Source organism: Calypte anna, chromosome 3 (genome assembly GCF_003957555.1).
Source record: "Calypte anna isolate BGI_N300 chromosome 3, bCalAnn1_v1.p, whole genome shotgun sequence".
Taxonomy (NCBI): domain Eukaryota; kingdom Metazoa; phylum Chordata; class Aves; order Apodiformes; family Trochilidae; genus Calypte; species Calypte anna.
This window is the reverse complement of record NC_044246.1, coordinates 69,998,853-70,016,342: the sequence shown is the minus strand read 5'-3', so window position 1 is coordinate 70,016,342 and position 17,490 is coordinate 69,998,853. Positions and strand designations below refer to the sequence as shown.

General features: G+C 37.1%; 1 protein-coding gene across 1 annotated transcript in view; it reads right to left on the bottom strand.

Moving 5' to 3' along the window:
* WASF1 (WASP family member 1) overlaps nucleotides 1-17,490 on the bottom strand; it is a 30,488-nt gene that overhangs the window by 12,663 nt on the left and 335 nt on the right. The window contains exon 2 of the mRNA XM_030447623.1: nucleotides 4,591-4,725. Within this exon, the coding sequence (XP_030303483.1) occupies nucleotides 4,591-4,725 (135 nt within the window). The remainder of the gene's footprint in view (nucleotides 1-4,590; nucleotides 4,726-17,490) is intronic.

Here is a 17,490-nt window from a genome sequence, read left to right as displayed (position 1 = left end):
ACAGAAGAATAAGAGAAAAAAAACAAAACAGAAGCCTGTGACTAGATTTTTCTGTTCTTTTAAACTCACTGCAATGTACAATTGATGAAGACGTTTCTAGGCAAAAAAAAACGTACTATTCTCCTAAAGGTGATAAATAAATAATACAATAAAATAATTAATTATTAAATTAAAATAATAAAAATAATAACATATGCCCTTTAAAAGCTTGCTCACAACTTTCTGTATAATGTTATCCTGAAAACTGTTAAGACCATGAACTCTTGAATGCCATAGGTATAACTCCTTGGAGAACTGAATGGCTACGGGAAATAATATACAAATGAATGGACTCAGTTGCCTACAATTCCTTTTCTCTATTTAAAATTTTACCTAGTGATCTGAAAAGCATCACTAGGGAAGAAAGAATGACAATATCAGATGAACAGCTGAAGTAATAAGATTGCAATTAAAGGTAGTTAACTGAGTGTGTGTGAAAATTCTCTTCAGATTAATATTTGTGTCAAGAATCAGTTCTAAAGATGCTGCAGTCTTGAAGTGTGATTTCTGCTTTATCTTTTTAATCATTATCCCCTTCAACAATGCCCAGAATCACACACATACTGGGTTTGTCTGCCACCAGAATAGTTCAGACAGGCCACTGCAAGCTTAATAGTTGTTAAGCAGATGGCTTCTCCAGAACACAAAATTACTCTCCTTCGGGCTTGTCCCCAACACAAAATCTTAAAATTTTCTGAAATACTGATTTAAGAAAACCCAGTGTATGTAGCTAACCTAACTACTACAGGTAAACAAAGAGAAGATGTAATTGTTACAGTGATCAGATTAGGAGTACTCAGAAGCTGCTTAAAATGCAGCATGTAGCACCAGGGAGCAGCCCATTAGGGAAGACTTGAATCACAAAGCTGATTCAACAGTGAATTTGCTGGTGGGTCTCAACAAAAACTGACACTTTATTTAGCAAATGATATTTTGTCCAGATATCACTTTATATGTACAAAATACAAATCATGCAATATTATGGCTTTACCACCAAACTATTAAGCCTTGGACACGCTGACTTAAAACTGATTTACTTACTAAATGACTGATAAATTGAATTGAAGACTAAGAAAATTGGAAGAAAAAGCATGGAGAAACTCAGCCCATCTGCCCAGATCTTTGAGAGGGAGATGCACTCATATACAACATCCATTAAGTGGACATATGCCAGGAAAGGTGACCTTGTATACAATTTAATTTAACAGTCTTTTTTTAAATTTTACTTTTGGGGGTAAAAATTCTTATGAATGAATTGACAATAGTGTTATTCTCCATATTAACATATTACACATGGAGATCATAACCTAATTTTCATCTGCTCCCTGTTCTTAACTTAGACTGTGAGTTACACTCAAGTCACTCAACTCTGGAGCTATTCCCCTCCAGAGGTTGGAGACCATAAGTGAGCTCCCCCTTACAATGGGATTTATCACCCTTTCTTTCAGGTCCCACAATGGGCTGAGTATTTTGATTTGGAAGTTGACCAAATCTCCCATTTTCAGAAGTACACAGACCACTATCAGCTGTCCAGCTTTTTAGGTTTTTCCCCACCAGATTGCCTATAGCAATACCTCAAATCTCTCTTTAGCATTAATCCAGCAAACTTCTGAATTACTGTCTTTTTTATGGAAGGGCAGTATTTCTAGAATGTTTAGGAAAAAACAATAGAAAGCACACTCATACAAAGCCAGAGACCTACTGAAGTACAATCCACAACATGTTTTGATTTCCTTCCAGAAGTATGCCAGGCTGTTACCCATAGCATTTCTGCCTGTATGTTTTTTAAGATTCTTGCCACAGGTCTAGCAGATATGCTGTAGAAATCAAGAATTTGTTATGCTGCCTCTGAGACTAAAATCCTCTCCAACTCGAGATTTTAATTGAATTAGGCAGTTCACATTAAAGAACCACTAAATTAATACAAAAATATGCAGATAACCTCTTAGTTTACAAATTCTCCTTCTGCCATGATACCATTTATTACTGAGTGATACACAACTATTTTCTAATATTTAATTACACTGTACACCAGAAGTTTACTGCATATCAAAATTTAAAAAAAGCTAAAGGAGTTAGCTCCTTCAAGATCCAGTCCTGACCTTGACTTCATTTGCTTTTATTCGTTCACAGAGACACTGTAATAATTCAAAATGCGAAAACACACAGAAAAAAAAATTGAGCTTTTTATTTCTTTGGGTCTACCAAAAACATCTTGTTGACTATCTGCATTTTGTTCATTGAATCTGACTTAGGCTTTTTTTGTTCAAGCCACTTAGCTTTAAATGAATCTTAATTCCTTCCTCTTGTGTAATAGCATGGACCCAAAGGAACACATTAAATCTTCTATTACTGCCTGCTGGCAAAGAACTAGCAAATGAGACTCATTTTACAACTATAGCCCATTTTACACATGCTGCTAGCTGAACAGAAGTACTTTAAATTTGCTTAATTCTTGCATAAAAGGTTAAGATAGGCAAGAAAGGTAAATCCAAATGTTTTCCCAAACCTCTATGTCTTAACATTCTCCACCTATTTTAGCCCAGACCAGGACTAAAGCAAAACTTATTTGTGATGAATTTCTACGTTTCAAGCCCAAAATAGGAGACTGAAGGAGAAACACTTTCCTGATCCCTTATTTTCAAGGAAACATAATATCGAATTTCCTCTCATACCCTTTGTCCTCATCTGGTGACACATTCTGGGCTGATGTTTGTGAATAAAGAACACTGGGTATGGCTCAAGGAATGGATATTCTTAGTTTAATAGAAATAGCCATTTAGTAGTTCCTGACACGGAGGACTACATGTGTTCCTCTTAAGTACTAAAAGTCACTGCTATTCTATGGTGTTACAGACAAATTCAGGGTATCAGGTCCAAGTCACACTTAACCACACAGGACTTGGTTAACTAGATAATCAAGCAGACCTTTTTCCAGCCCTCTTTTCTTTAATTGCAGTGTCTTGTCTCTTTCTTCAGCTATGCAATCTAGCAAATGCTTCAGTATACATAGTATTGTGAAAAGTCATTGATCTGGTGTATATGGGACTACATCCTATTTAAAAATGTTTCTAAAAATTCCCTAACATCAAATAGTGATAGATATTTAGTGCTGAAACATATGCCCAACCTTGTAAAAAGCTGCTTACACAGGAAAGCACAATTTTCCACCTTGCTATCCTGCAACATCCTTAGATACTTTAGCTCAATGAGCTAAAAAAAAGTCTCTTCATGTTCCTGAAATGTGAATGGTTGCCATACTAGATATGCCATATAAATATATATCCCACCCTGATTAGAAGGAAATACTAAGTTGTCACAGGGAAATGCAGAAATGACATTAACACTCTGCAGTATTACAGTTCTTACAAGATTACAATTGTAGATAATTTTCTACTGTACACTGTACTGTCTCTACCCAATCATAGTAAACATGTTATTTTATTGGAAACAGAGGTGTATGTGTATGATTTAAGCTTAGTCATCAAGGGACTTGGAAAATCCCATTAATATAAGAACTTCCCTAGACAAGTCACAATTCCACGGAAAATCTGCTACAAGCTGTGAACAAACCTGCTCTAGAAGTAATACAATGAAAAACAAAGAATCAAGATTTCCTTAGCTTATTTTTGCTATCAATAAAATTTCACAGCCTGAAGACCATGCTCTTGCTCTGACATTTTTCCTGAATAACACACTATTACACCTAGACACTCAGAACTGGAACAGCTTTCTATACTTTAAAATTGGATCCCCAACAACATGAAGTTATTTTCCATGATAGGATGTGGCTTTACTTTCTATGCCTTATCCACATAGTCTGGAACACCCCAAAATTGTCAGGGGTTACAAGACCTTTCATAATTCTAGCTGTAACCAACAGATTTCCAGAAAGACAGAAAAGGTTCATAGCATTTACCTATTAGGTGGTTAGTGTTCCTGGAGTCATCACAAAGCCCATGAATATTTAAATCCCATGCAAATTCCATTTTACAGGCATAAGCCATATCCTACTGAGATTTTTCTCAGTGCTAACCAATATTTTTAGTACTTAAAGCTACTTAGGAATAATCCAAGGAGATATATAGTGTTAATTAATGGAGCTATGCAACTATAATTTCATACAGATAGTAAGATGGTAATAAATTAAATCCAAAACCTCTACTTGGACAAATGGTTTCATCACATAGGAACTAGTAGAAAGTTAAAAAAAAAAAAGAGTAAAGACTGTCTCCAAGCATTCACATAATATTGCATATTATTAATATTATTAGCACTAATACATAATAATAATGATGACTCCATAATAGATACAGCAGCTTTTATGTAAATTCATTGGTAACAGTACAGTTCAGTAACCATGAATATGTTGATCTCAGCTGCTCAAGGCTATAAAAGAAACCTGTAGTAGAAACAGAAATCGACTTCTTTCTCATTATCCTTTACTCCATGTTCTTATAAATACAATTAAAACTAATATTCTTTCCACTTCACATATCAGTGTTATCTGGGTGACAAAATAACTATTTTTCAATGCAGGAATTAACTTACATTCTTCTTCCTTTGGATCAAGTTGTGTAACACTAACAGATAACCGATCTACACGTTCCTGTAAGGAGTTGACTCTAAATGAGAAACTGTGTGCTTCATTGAAAAGTTCACCAAATATATCTTCAGCATATTTACCTGAAACACAGAAAAAAAAAATCTCTTCAAGCATATTACAGGAGCCAAACGAATTTGCCTGGAAAAGGATTGCAAGCTATTTTCTTTAAATAAATCTATGATGCACAAGTATCATTTGTGACAACCTGTACTCACTGAGCTCGTTAAAATGCTTCAGGGAAAGTAAATAAAAGTTAAATACTCAAATAAAAATTAAATTATTCAATAAATTACAGGACAGATATTCAGCTAGTATAAAATTATTTAACTATGTTGATATGCAAGGAACTAGACTGTTTAGTTTCTTGGCTATGAGTAAAAGGATGATTTCTACCATCTGAAGCTGCTCCTGTATGAGCAGTAACTAATGCTTCCAAGTGAAACTTATCTCAGTATTTCTCAAACTGAAGTACAGTTTCAAATCCTACTATTCAGAGGACCTTTCAAAAACACAAGATCAGATATTTACACTTAATTAGAACCAGCCTATTCAAATATACAGACTAAAATAAATTCTGCTTTGAAGGATTAGAATTCTAGTAACTGACTAGTTCATGCTGCAATAAACCAAAATAAGAATCTCCTTTGTTCAAACATTTAGCATAGGGAAGCAGAAGATTCAGGTATCACAAGAAAAGGATTAGTACCAGGTTTCTCTTCTACAGATGGAGTACTCCATACAGTGCTTCTCATACACCCTGGATTCAACTTGAGTCTGCCAATCCCATTGACAAAAACCCCACCAGACTGCCTAGCAAAATTTATAGCCATGTTTTTGAAATAAAATGTGATAGCTTTTAAAACATTCTACTGGGTTGTGCATATGTAACTTGTGTACTATTTGTGCCTTTACATTGGTTTTGCAAGTATAAATCTCTCAGATTTCTAACTACTAGGTTTGCACACAAGTTCTGACAGGTACAACAGGAAAGGATAGTTACAAACATTTTTCATTTGCTGCACAATAAATCTGGAAGCATACATAAAAAGTGGATAATTTAAAATAAATACACTGAAAGAACAAAATTTAAATCCCTACAGGTACTGGGGAAGCTACTTAATACTACATAGTAAGTACAAGGCCAGCATATACCATTTATTAAGACTTCGGCAATTACAACAGAAAAAACAGATTATAAAAAAAGAGAATATAAAAGGGGTTTCAGAAGAAATGCACAGATCAAGAAAACAGAAAGGATCATAAATTCTGGCATATTAAGCATAAAAAAAAAAAAAAAAAAAAGTCAAAGCCAAACCTTGGCTGAGGAACCACTAGCAAACTACTAATCAATATTCCTTTAAAGACGTGTGGAGTAAGAAAGCCAGCCAGGGATTCTGCAGAGCAGCTGGAAATGAAGGTATGAAGAAGCACTCAGAGAAGACGAGATTGCTGTGGACAAGCTAATTTAACACTTTCTACTGGTGTTCAGTGAAAGGAACTGGAAAGAACTTCATGCCAGAGCAATTCTTAGTGGGAGGCGCAAAGAAACTGAAGGGTCTACATAAGAACTACAAAACTAAACTGATTAAATGTCCAGTAAAATTTTAGTAACAATTTGTAGATACACACGGAAAGATGGCAAGCAGGGCAGTAAGGCTTACATTTTTTTCATGGAATACTTTGACCTTACAGGCCTGTAAGACTAACACCCAGCCACGTTAATACAAATCATTATGATGAACTCAATTAGCAGACACCTGAATGACTTGTTAGAGAAGAGATAACACAGCTTCTGCAAAGTGTTATCTCTTAAGGGTTTATATGCACAGGGATGGAGAGACATGGTCAAGATAGATTTCCAAGAGAGTTTTGAAAGTCCTTAATCAAAGAATCAAAGTTTTTTTTGAAAACTTGGTGGCATAATAGAAGAAACTACATGGCATGGATAAATAATTCCTCAAAATGTACAAAATGCAGAATAGGAGTAAAACATCAGTCTTCACTGTCAAGAAAGGTGAGTTTCATCGGTTTTTCTACTGGTACCCATGCTATTCAAGATATCTGTAAATGACTTTAAAAATAATGACACAGAAGTTTGCCAACAATCCTAAGTAATGGAAAAGAAACACAATGAGCTTTAATTAATACACAGGAACTCCAGCTGGTTGAAGTGGCTTCCATGCTGGAAAGAGTTGGAGGCTGTGAGATTAGCAGGAGGATTGTACATGCTGACCTTGTTCTTATTCTTGGAGCATCTGCTGTCAGCCACAGTGATCAAAAGTCAAAGCCATTCTTAGAACCTCTGTCTTTTCAGGAATAGGCCACAGTAAAATAGAGATGGAAAATTAGTAAAGTCTACTCAGCTGGCAACTCACCTAAGACTTTAAAAGACTTTAAAATAAGACTTTAAAATATATTACATTGCTTAACTTGTATCTGAAGCCACAGAAATTACTTAAAATTGTGATCCACTAAGTACAAACCTTTTAATATATATTTACTAGAAATTTAAGGTATTTCATATAATATAGCCAGATATATTATTCACTTTACTTAGCTCACAAAAAATATTCAGACATGCAAACTAAAATAAAGTGTGAAATTTCATATATAGAATAGAAAGTAAACTGCAGGGCTATAGAAAGATTCATTTAGCCCCAGAAGTAGTCGAGATAGATGAGGAGTTAGACATAGTAGATGAGGATTGGGTTAGGGATCAGCTGAGTAATCTGGACATCCATAAGTCGATGGGTCCAGATGGAATGCATCCAAGGGTGCTGAGGGAGCTGGCGGAGGTCATTGTTAGGCCACTCTCCATCATCTTCAGTAAGTCATGGGTAACAGGAGAGGTGCCTGAGGACTGGAGGATAGCAAATGTCACTCCAGTCTACAAGAAGGGCAAGAAGGAGGACCCAGGTAACTATAGACCGGTCAGCCTCACCTCCATCCCCAGAAAGGTGATGGAACAACTTGTTCTTGTCACTATCTCCAGGCATATCAAGGACATGGGAGTCATCAAGAGCAGTCAGCATGGTTTTATCAAGGGTAAATCATGTTTGACTAACCTCATAGCCTTCTATGAGGAAATTACTAGGTGGATAGATGATGGAAGAGCAGTAGATGTGGTTTATCTTGATTTCAGTAAAGCATTTGACACCGTCTCTCACAGCATCCTTCTAGATAAGTTGATCAATTATGGGTTTGGTGATCAGGTAGTGAGGTGGATCAGGAACTGGTTGAAAGGAAGGAGTCAGAGAGTTGTAGTCAATGGGGCAGAATCTGGTTGGAGGTGTGTGACTAGTGGAGTCCCTCAGGGGTCGGTGCTGGGACCGGTGTTGTTTAATATCTTCATCAATGACTTGGATGAGGGTATAGAGTGTACCCTCAGCAAGTTTGCTGATGACACTAAGCTGGGAGGAGTGGCTGACACACCAGAGGGCTGTGCTGCCATTCAGAGAGACTTAGACAGGCTGGAGAGTTGGGCAGGGAGAAACATGATGAAATTCAACAAGGGGAAGTGTAGAGTCTTGCATTTGGGGAAGAACAACAAGATGTCCCAGTATAGGTTGGGGGCTCACCTGACGGGGAGCAGTGTAGATGAAAGAGACCTGGGGGTCCTGGTTGACAAGAAGATGACCATGAGCCAGCAATGTGCCCTTGTGGCCAAGAAGGCCAATGGCATCCTGGGGTGCATTAGAAAGGGTGTGGTTAGTAGGTCAAGAGAGGTTCTCCTCCCCCTCTATTCTGCATTGGTGAGGCCGCACCTGGAGTATTGTGTCCAGTTCTGGGCCCCTCAGTTCAAGAAGGACAGGGAAGTGCTTGAAAGAGTCCAGCGCAGAGCTACTAAGATGATTAAGGGAGTGGAACATCTCCCTTATGAGGAAAGGCTGAGGGAGCTGGGTCTCTTTAGTTTGGAGAAAAGGAGACTGAGGGGTGACCTCATCAATGTTTTCAAATATGTAAGGGGTGAGTGTCAGGGAGATGGAGTTAGGCTCTTCTCAGTAGTGACCAGTGATAGGACAAGGGGTAATGGGTGTAAACTGGAGCATAGGAGGTTCAAGTTGAATATCCGGAAAAATTTTTTTACTGTAAGGGTGACAGAGCCCTGGAACAGGCTGCCCAGGGAGGTTGTGGAGTCTCCTTCACTGGAGACATTCAAGACCCGTCTGGACACGTTCCTATGTGATGTACTCTAGGTGGCCCTGCTCTGGCAGGGGGGGTTGGACTAGATGATCTTTCGAGGTCCCTTCCAACCCCTAGGATTCTGTGATTCTGTGTGAACTTTGATTTCATAGGTGCATTTTAAACCTACAGTTTGCTTTATCTATACCATTTCATCACTCTTACAATTCATCTACCTCATTAATGAGCTCCAGCTGCAAATAATCTGTCTCAAACATCTTTTCATTATGTTGCATACAGCAAAAAAATTACCACACTGAATAATATCCCTGTTCTTATGAACACCAATCCTCAGATGGGAAGTACATTAAAAACAACCTGTTGTGTCTGAAGTTGTATGCCAACTACAATTTCTCTACCTAGATGTTGGAAATTTTTTTTTTAAGTATATTTAACTGAATACTTTTTCAATGGAAGAAACATGAAATTTACAACTTCCCTTCAAAAGAATACTATGTGTAAACATATGTATGAGTACATTTATTATCCAGCATTTGTTTATGTTACTTTATCTGCATCTGTTCCATATGAATATATCTTCAGTTTTGAATGGATTACAAAATACATGATTACAAGTGATGACACTGAAGAAAGTATCATGAAAACTCAAATAAAAGAAAATCTTATGAGAAAAATTTACATTAGTAAACACAGACGAACTCATTCCACTTAATTTAGAGGCAATATGTAAGAAGAGTCAGGAATCAAAATTAATTCACAGAAAAGTTTGGTTTGGATGGGACCTTAAAGATCACCTAGTTCTGACACCCCTGCCATGGGCAGGGACACCTCCCACCAGACCTGGCCTTGAGCACTTAAAAGGGAGGGGGCAGCCACAGCTCCTCTGGGCAACCTGTGCCAGTGTCTCACCACCCTCACACTAGAGAATTCCTTCCTAATGTCTAACCTAAATCTACCCTCTTCCAGTTTAAAGCCATTACCCCTTGTTGTATCACTACAAGCCTTACAAAAAGCCCCTCCCCAGCTCTCCTGTAGCCCCTTCAGGTACTGGGAAGCTGCCATAAGGGTCTCTCCCTGGAGCTTCCTCCTCTCCAGCTCTCTTGAACAACCCCAACTCTCTCATCCTGTTTTCACAGCAGAGATGCTCCAGTCCTCTGACTATCTTCGTGGCCTTCCTCTGGACTCTCTCCAGGAGCCCCATGTCCTTCTTTTGTTGGGGGCTCCAGAACTGATCACTCCAGGTGTAACAATAATACTCCAGCTGAAGTATTATTAATTCCAGAGTATTGTTAACACTTCAGAAAATTTACATTATTATGGGGCTGCTTGATGAAATAATCTACTCTTGTTTCATGCAGTACAATAGAGAGAATGACAGATGATGTGGCAATTTAAATAGTAGTGCCTTAGGATCTTGGTCGCAGCTGGATACAAAACAGCAGATTAGAAAGACTGGTGATCTTTTTTGTCTATTAAACTAAATGACAATATAAACTTCTGCAAATAAACTATTTCAACAACCATGAAAAGCTTGTTTTACTGTATTTGCAAAACTTGCTTAATTGACCAGAAATATTCCAAAACCTGTAATTTTTAAAAGGCAAGTCATATCCCCTCCAGTATTATTAGCTGTTTTCAGTCCATCGTACTAGCATTTATTTTTATCATCAGATCATAAGGGTTTTTTCATCTAATTAAAGGATATGTTATTATTTATTCTTAATTAAGGAAGGTATTCTTCACTTTATTATGTTCTCACAACTTTTTCTCTTGTCTCAAAGGGCTGTATTCACAATTAACCCTTCAGAGTACCAAAGATGCAGGAATGCATCTCCCTTTGGTCTCAGTCAATGTCCTTTTTTTGTGACAGCCAAATAAAATCTCTTGGAAGAAACCTGTTGCACTTCCTCCCACCAAGAACTAGTATTTGTTTTGACAGCCTTTTTAAAACAATTACTTTCATGACATTTAAAAACACTACCTAGTAGCTACTAGCTGAAAATCGAATAAAATAATATCATTCACTGGCTTCCTTATTTTTTTAATATTAAAACCACCAAAACATGTGTCATGCACTCCTGTTCATTACCATGGTACTAGGTACACAATGGCTTATAAAATTTGAAAAAAATGACTGGTCAGTTTTACTGGTCAGTTCTCTTCTTTCACCATATGCTTCTCTCAATTTGTTTTAGTCTCCTCATTTTCCCCATTTGTCCAGCATTATCTTCTGTGCTCAAATGATCAATTTCTAACTAACCAATGCACTACTATGTATGGATACAATATGTATCCATACTATGTATGGTCCTGTTCTGGGGGACTAGGTATGTAGCAGATGAACTGCAGTCAATTACAATCACCACATAAAGCTCTGAGACTTATTTCAGGCTGATTAAACAAAGTGTGGCAAAGAAATGTCTTTTAAGTCTTGTATATTGTGTTGTACAAATTCCTAGAAACATCTGACCATACAGCAAGATCCAGGCATAAATTAGCAGTCCCCTAAAAACTCCAGTCTTTAAATTTATGGGAACTATGGCATTCTCTATGCTGTATCCTTTAGTACACCTTAAGGAAAAGGCACTTTTAAATTAATCATTTTACAACACTAGATCAGTTTCCACCAGATTTAGTTACAGGCTTTCAGACAAGGACTGGGACAGGAATTCTGAAGCAGGACTTACAGAAGAAGCCTATTTTTTTCTGTCCTTTGCATTTTTAAAGAAAAAGAGTTCCAAACCCTTCAATTGGAATTAAATTTTTAAAAAAATATATTAAATATGTCATGATGTTATTAAAGGCAGTGTATAGTAAGGTGCTACATTGTTAAATTCAATATAATTAAATGTTATTCTAATATTAAAATACTAAGCTTAATGATAATATTGAAATATTCAAACCTCAAAATACAACTACAGTTTAAAAATACAGGTTTGGCAATTTGATTTTTTTAAAAAGATGAAGAAACTGAAAAACTATTAAAAAGAATAAACAAAGAATTCAGTCTGTTACCCATCTATTTGCTATAATTCCTTGATCCCTATTATTTCAATCCCATTCACACACTAAACAATATTTTTGTCCAGTACATTTTCTAAAAAAATAAAAGCATAGAACAAAAGCAGCCATAAAACCTGGCTCACGTTCTACAGCACAATCCCTTCCCAATATACTTACACTATGCAAAATTATCCACTATTCAATAGTTCCTTTCTATATAATACAGTGTGTTTCAGGATAATTAGTTACCCCTTAAGCAACTAACAATAGCTAACTGGAGTCCCTTTATAATGGAAAACAACTAAGTTATTTTAAGTCTATTAATATATTTTTCCTCCTCCATTAATTCTGACGCATAATTTAACATACCCATTGCCTCTTGATTCAGCTTCACATTTTCACTACAATAATTTTACTTAATTTAATGTTTCAGCAAAAATCAAAGTGTCTCTGAGTTTCACTTGAAACCCCAGGCTTGTTCCTCATCAGGATCGTTTCAATCAAATGGTTCAGTGGCTAAGAGATGGACTAAAAGCTAAGAGACTGAAATGCTTCCCAGGCTTGGAAATAAGTACTTTGGTAGATCCTTGAGAACTTTAGAGGTTATGTCTGAGCAAGCTCTGAAAAATGATGTACTAAATACAGTTCAGCAATGCTAATTAGGAACCCTTCATTATGAAGGCATAAAGGAAGTCCACAAGGACCCTATTTAAGGATTTTACCAGGAATATCAGAGTTCTGCAATAACAACTTCATTCCTTCATTCAGCAAAACTGAAACAGGCATTTAGGAGACAACCTGACCAGGGTATAGAATCACAGAATCATTTGGGTTGGAAAGGACCTCTGAGATCATCAAGTCCAACCCTTGATCCACTACCACTGTGGTTACCAGACCATGGCACTGAGTGCCACATCCAAACTCTTCTTAAAAATCTCCAGGGACAGAGAATCCACCACCTCCCTGGGCAGCCCATTCCAATGCCTGATCACCCTCTCTGTAAAGAATTCCTTCCTAGTATCCAACCTAAACCTCCCCTGACAGAGCTTAAGACCATGCACTCTTGTCTTACTGATACCTGCCTGGGAGAGAGGCCAACCCCCCCCTGGCTACAGCCTCCTTTCAGGGAGCTGGAGAGACCAATGAGGTATCAAAAGTATCAAATAAATTGTGTTAAAGGTCACCTGTGGTGCACATCTGATGCTTCTTGTTGGCATTCAAAAAGAAAAAAGTCAGTCTTCAAAAACCAGTCACAGAGGTCTGCGCTGTCATTTCTGATCTCCCGCTGAAGATACCATGAAGTAAACTAAGATTAGCTATTTGGTATCAAGAAATCTGTCAAAGAGACTGCTGAGAGGTGAACCTGATGTTGAAGTTATGAGTTCTGAAGATCATTTCGCAGAGAAGTTTTACTCTTCATTTCCTTTTTTAACATCACCTGAATTCACTGCTCTATGCAGGCAAAGAACTAATGATAGGTAGGACTTTTCTCTGCTAACACAGATGTTTTCAATGAAAAAATACTGCTCATCCTCTCATTATCATCTGAGGGGGACACAGAAGAGCATAACATTGCCAATACCGCCACTGCTGGAGAGACAAGATCAAGAAATTAGACAGAAGTCTTTGAGAGGATGAAGGTCTCTGAGAAGCTGAGCAAACCTTTAGTTTTCAAGTCCATCAGCTCCCTTACCCCATGTGCATAAGAACACTTTCTCTAGTGATCCCTGGCAATTCATACTAAGAACTAAGAAAGAGGGAATACTGAATACACTTCTGAGCACAGTGAAAAAGAGGATGCCCCAGGCAGGACCTGCCACAGGTATTCTGTTACTTAAGGAACACTGACTGAAACTCTAGCTGCAGATGTGCAGAGACCTTACTCCAATTATGCAATGTGTTGGAGCCTCATCATGTGCTGAAGATCTTGTTCAGACAGGATGAAGAAGGAGAGAGACTGGTCTTTGAGTTGAAGAGGGCTGGTTCTAATGATTAGTTCCAGTCCAGACAGTTTGCTGGTAAGTATTTCTGGATAAACATTTCCCACTTACTGAGTATTAACATCTTAATCCATGGTAAACTGAAAGCTTTCCTGAGGTGAGAAGATGTCTCTCAAAAGATGAGTGGTGCTTAAAACTCTCTAGAGGATGGCAAGGTAAGCAAAAAATAAGTAAGAAAAGTTAGAAATGTCTAAAGGGAAAAACGAAGAAGAAAAGTTAAAAGTGTTTGAGAGGGAAAAGAAAAAGGAGGAAGAAATAATAGGCTAAAAAGTCAGGATTTCACTCCTGAAAGCCAACAAATAAAGGGAGAGGAAAATAAATAACTACCTAAGATACACAGTAAATATAGGAAATACTATAATAAAAACATAGAAAGAGGAGAAAGGCTACTGAATGTTAAATGTCAATTGAAAATTGTTTTCAGTAACATAGAAGGCACTCCATTTTAGCAAATAGAGTTACACAACATTCTCTTTCTTCATACAGAGGTAGAAGAAAAACAGGGAAATTACATCCTACTATGATTGAATAAAAGATCTGGTCTGAATGCCTGCAATATAAATATTCATTAAAGGAACATACTCAAATGGAGAAATGTTCTCCCCAGATGGAGGTGTCAGAGGCCTGGGCCAAGAACAAACCCCATCAGTTAGGTTTCTCATGTGGTACTGAGATTCTGTGTACATGGAACAGTTGAATAAAAGGAAAAACAAGATTGGTTGTTATCTGTAAACTAAATGGGGAGGTTACATGCACACAAGAGAACTATTTATCCATCTTCTAACAATGGTACAGCTGCACAGTGTTATCAGCTGTGTTTCACATAGGCTGAAATGCTATAGCCTGACATACACCAATATATAGCAGCTACAGGATGCCTAGGAAGCATATACCAGCCAAAAATGGCTAGCAAACTGACACAGCCATTGCAGTTGCCCAGAGAGTTTCTGTTGCCACAGTGCTAAGATAAGCTGTCAAGAAGACAGATCATTTTATGAAGTTAGAGAAGACAGGGAATAGATGGGGAGGGGGGTGGAATTACTTACTGGCAATTTTTTATGTTGCATCAAGACAGACTGATGTATTTTCATGCTCCAGGGAGAAAGGCAAGGGCTATCACTCAAAGCAGAAATAAATATTTTGTCCTTTTATCTTTACTTCTTCTAAAGGTCAAAAAATTTCTCAAATGGATTAAAAGCAACGCACCAAAAAACTATTGCAAAGACCTCTAGAAGATGTCTAGTTTAACACCCTGCTCAAAGCAGATCAGGTTGCTTGATTAATCCAGTTGAGTGGTTAATATCTCCAAGAATGGAGATCTAACAACATACTTGACAAAACTCTACACTGAGCTTTTCTAAATAATGTTTTTTGGTATCATTGTAAGTACTGGAAACTGTAATTCCATCACAGGGCTCTTTGTCCACAACATATCAGAAGAAAGGTTAAGAGTAGCCCTGGTCTTGAGAGTAACAATGGCAGGAGATTAATCCTCTATTTGCGGGCTGGTAACTTAAAAATCTTGCAGGCAGAAATGAATAAGTGCTAATCAGGCCAGAAACCATTAATTTAAATTTGCATAACCTTACTATCAAAAAGTAAAGCAGCTTTAAAGAAAATAAAACCCTAACAGAGCATTCAGTTTCCGCTCTCAGAACGAAGCCTCATTTCATCTGCAACTTATAGTCTGAGTCTCAAACATACACATTATCCAGAGAAAACAAAAAGGGAAGGAGTGCAGAGAATCTGGTTGCCAGGGGACTGCTGCAAATCCATGCCTGCTGGCTGTGACTCACAGGCAACTGCTAAAATTTATCTGCATGTCAGGAGGCCTCGCCAAACACTGCTAACAGTGACACACCAAGTGAAGACTTGTTATTTGGGTTTAAGCACATGAGACAAAAAATTTCCTACACCAGAGCTTGAAAATCTTTTAAAATTTCTTTTGCTACTAGCACAAGCAGGTAGAAAAGCTAAAAGAGTACTGGAAAAAAATACTTCCATAGGTACTCTTCACTTTGTCACGCTATCTTCATTTTTATGGAGTAATGCTTAACATTGATGAGAAATCAGGATTATTTTGTCAGGGTTCAACTTACTCATGAAAAATTCTGAATTACCTATTTTGAGCTAGATGCTGCAGAGTAAACTTGGGCTTTTTCCCTCCTCTTTTACACTCCAACATTGCTTGCCTTTTTGACCACAGTAACAAATTCATGACAGAAACTCCTCTCGAGTGAAAACAACTATATTAGGGCTCATCCCTACGTATGCACACTTCACATAGAACCACAACCCTTCAACAGACAAGGAGTTCACATAATTACAGTTACAATCCCTTGAAAGTATCTCTCTAATTGTGCTATACATTAAGGGTGGATATATAACAAATGTGGAAGCATTCAATAGATGCTCTCCAATACTTTTTTCCCCCCTGAATTGATTTATTTCTCTTCTGATATTGTTTCGTCCTTATCTCCTAAGCAATTGTACATAAGATGTCGGGCATAAGCTCTGTATACCAAGAAAACATAATAAAGCCAGCCAAATCTCAACTGTATATAGTGAGACCATGATGACGTTGTTGCATTTCAAGTTGGTGTTCTTTAAAATTCAGAGAACAAGTGATACTTTTTTTTCCAAGGTCAAATTAATCTTCCACATGAAAATAAAAAATGTAAATTTGGTATGTCCCCTGTGAAAGGAAATTACACTAGATGGAGTATATAATCGAATCATAATTTTTAAAAGAAACTAAAATACTGTATTAATAAGAGTGACTTGGAAGAGGAGACTAGTACACAATGGGCTAGTCTGAGAAGGGCTTTTAGTAGACTGAAGCAGGACCACAGATGTTGATCAGATACTGTATTCTGACATGACCTTGGTTCACTAAAAAGAAGTTAAATAGTTAAGTTATTTTCCTGGCTGTTGCAGCAGCTGTACTAATAACATTCATCATTATGTGCAGTAAGCATTCCTGCCTCGATTGCATAATTCAGTGTCCTCAATTAGAGTCTTCAACCTAATAGTACTTTAACAGCTTTGAAAGGCTCCAAAACAGTCATGAACTAAATATACCATGAACTAAATCAATATAATTAACAATTAGGCTACATCACCTAGGACCTTAAGATACTGACACAGCTAAAAGGCTTTTCACACTGTAGATTTATATACATGCACATTTTAGTATTTAGTGTGTTGGTAGTCTGAATAATGTCCCAGTGATTAAAAAGCACCCATAGTACTGGAAATTCAAAATGCAATCACCATGGTTCATCAGACAAGTTTTTAAAGTTACTGTAAATGAAAGGAAAAAACCCAGAAAACAACCTTTTCAGAAAAACTACTTTAGAATTCTAGAGTTTAAGAAGTATTCATGCCTCTCAAATGCACCAAGGAAAAAACTGTTGACAAAAGGGAGAAGAGGGAAGAAAAATCTTAAGCAGTTTGAAAGACTGTGTAATAATTACATTTATGGGTTTACTAAAAGGCAACTACATTTTCTGAATGACCACACCATGAACAAGGGTTTAAGTTAAGAGAATTAAGCAACCAGTGATATATTCCTCATTATGTCATTTTCCCCACTCAAAAATTGCTCTAAGCAATTACTGGCTTAATTAAGTACCAGATATCTTTTTCTGTTCTGTTGCACTGGTAACAGAAATACACGCCTGAATAAAAGGTTTTAAG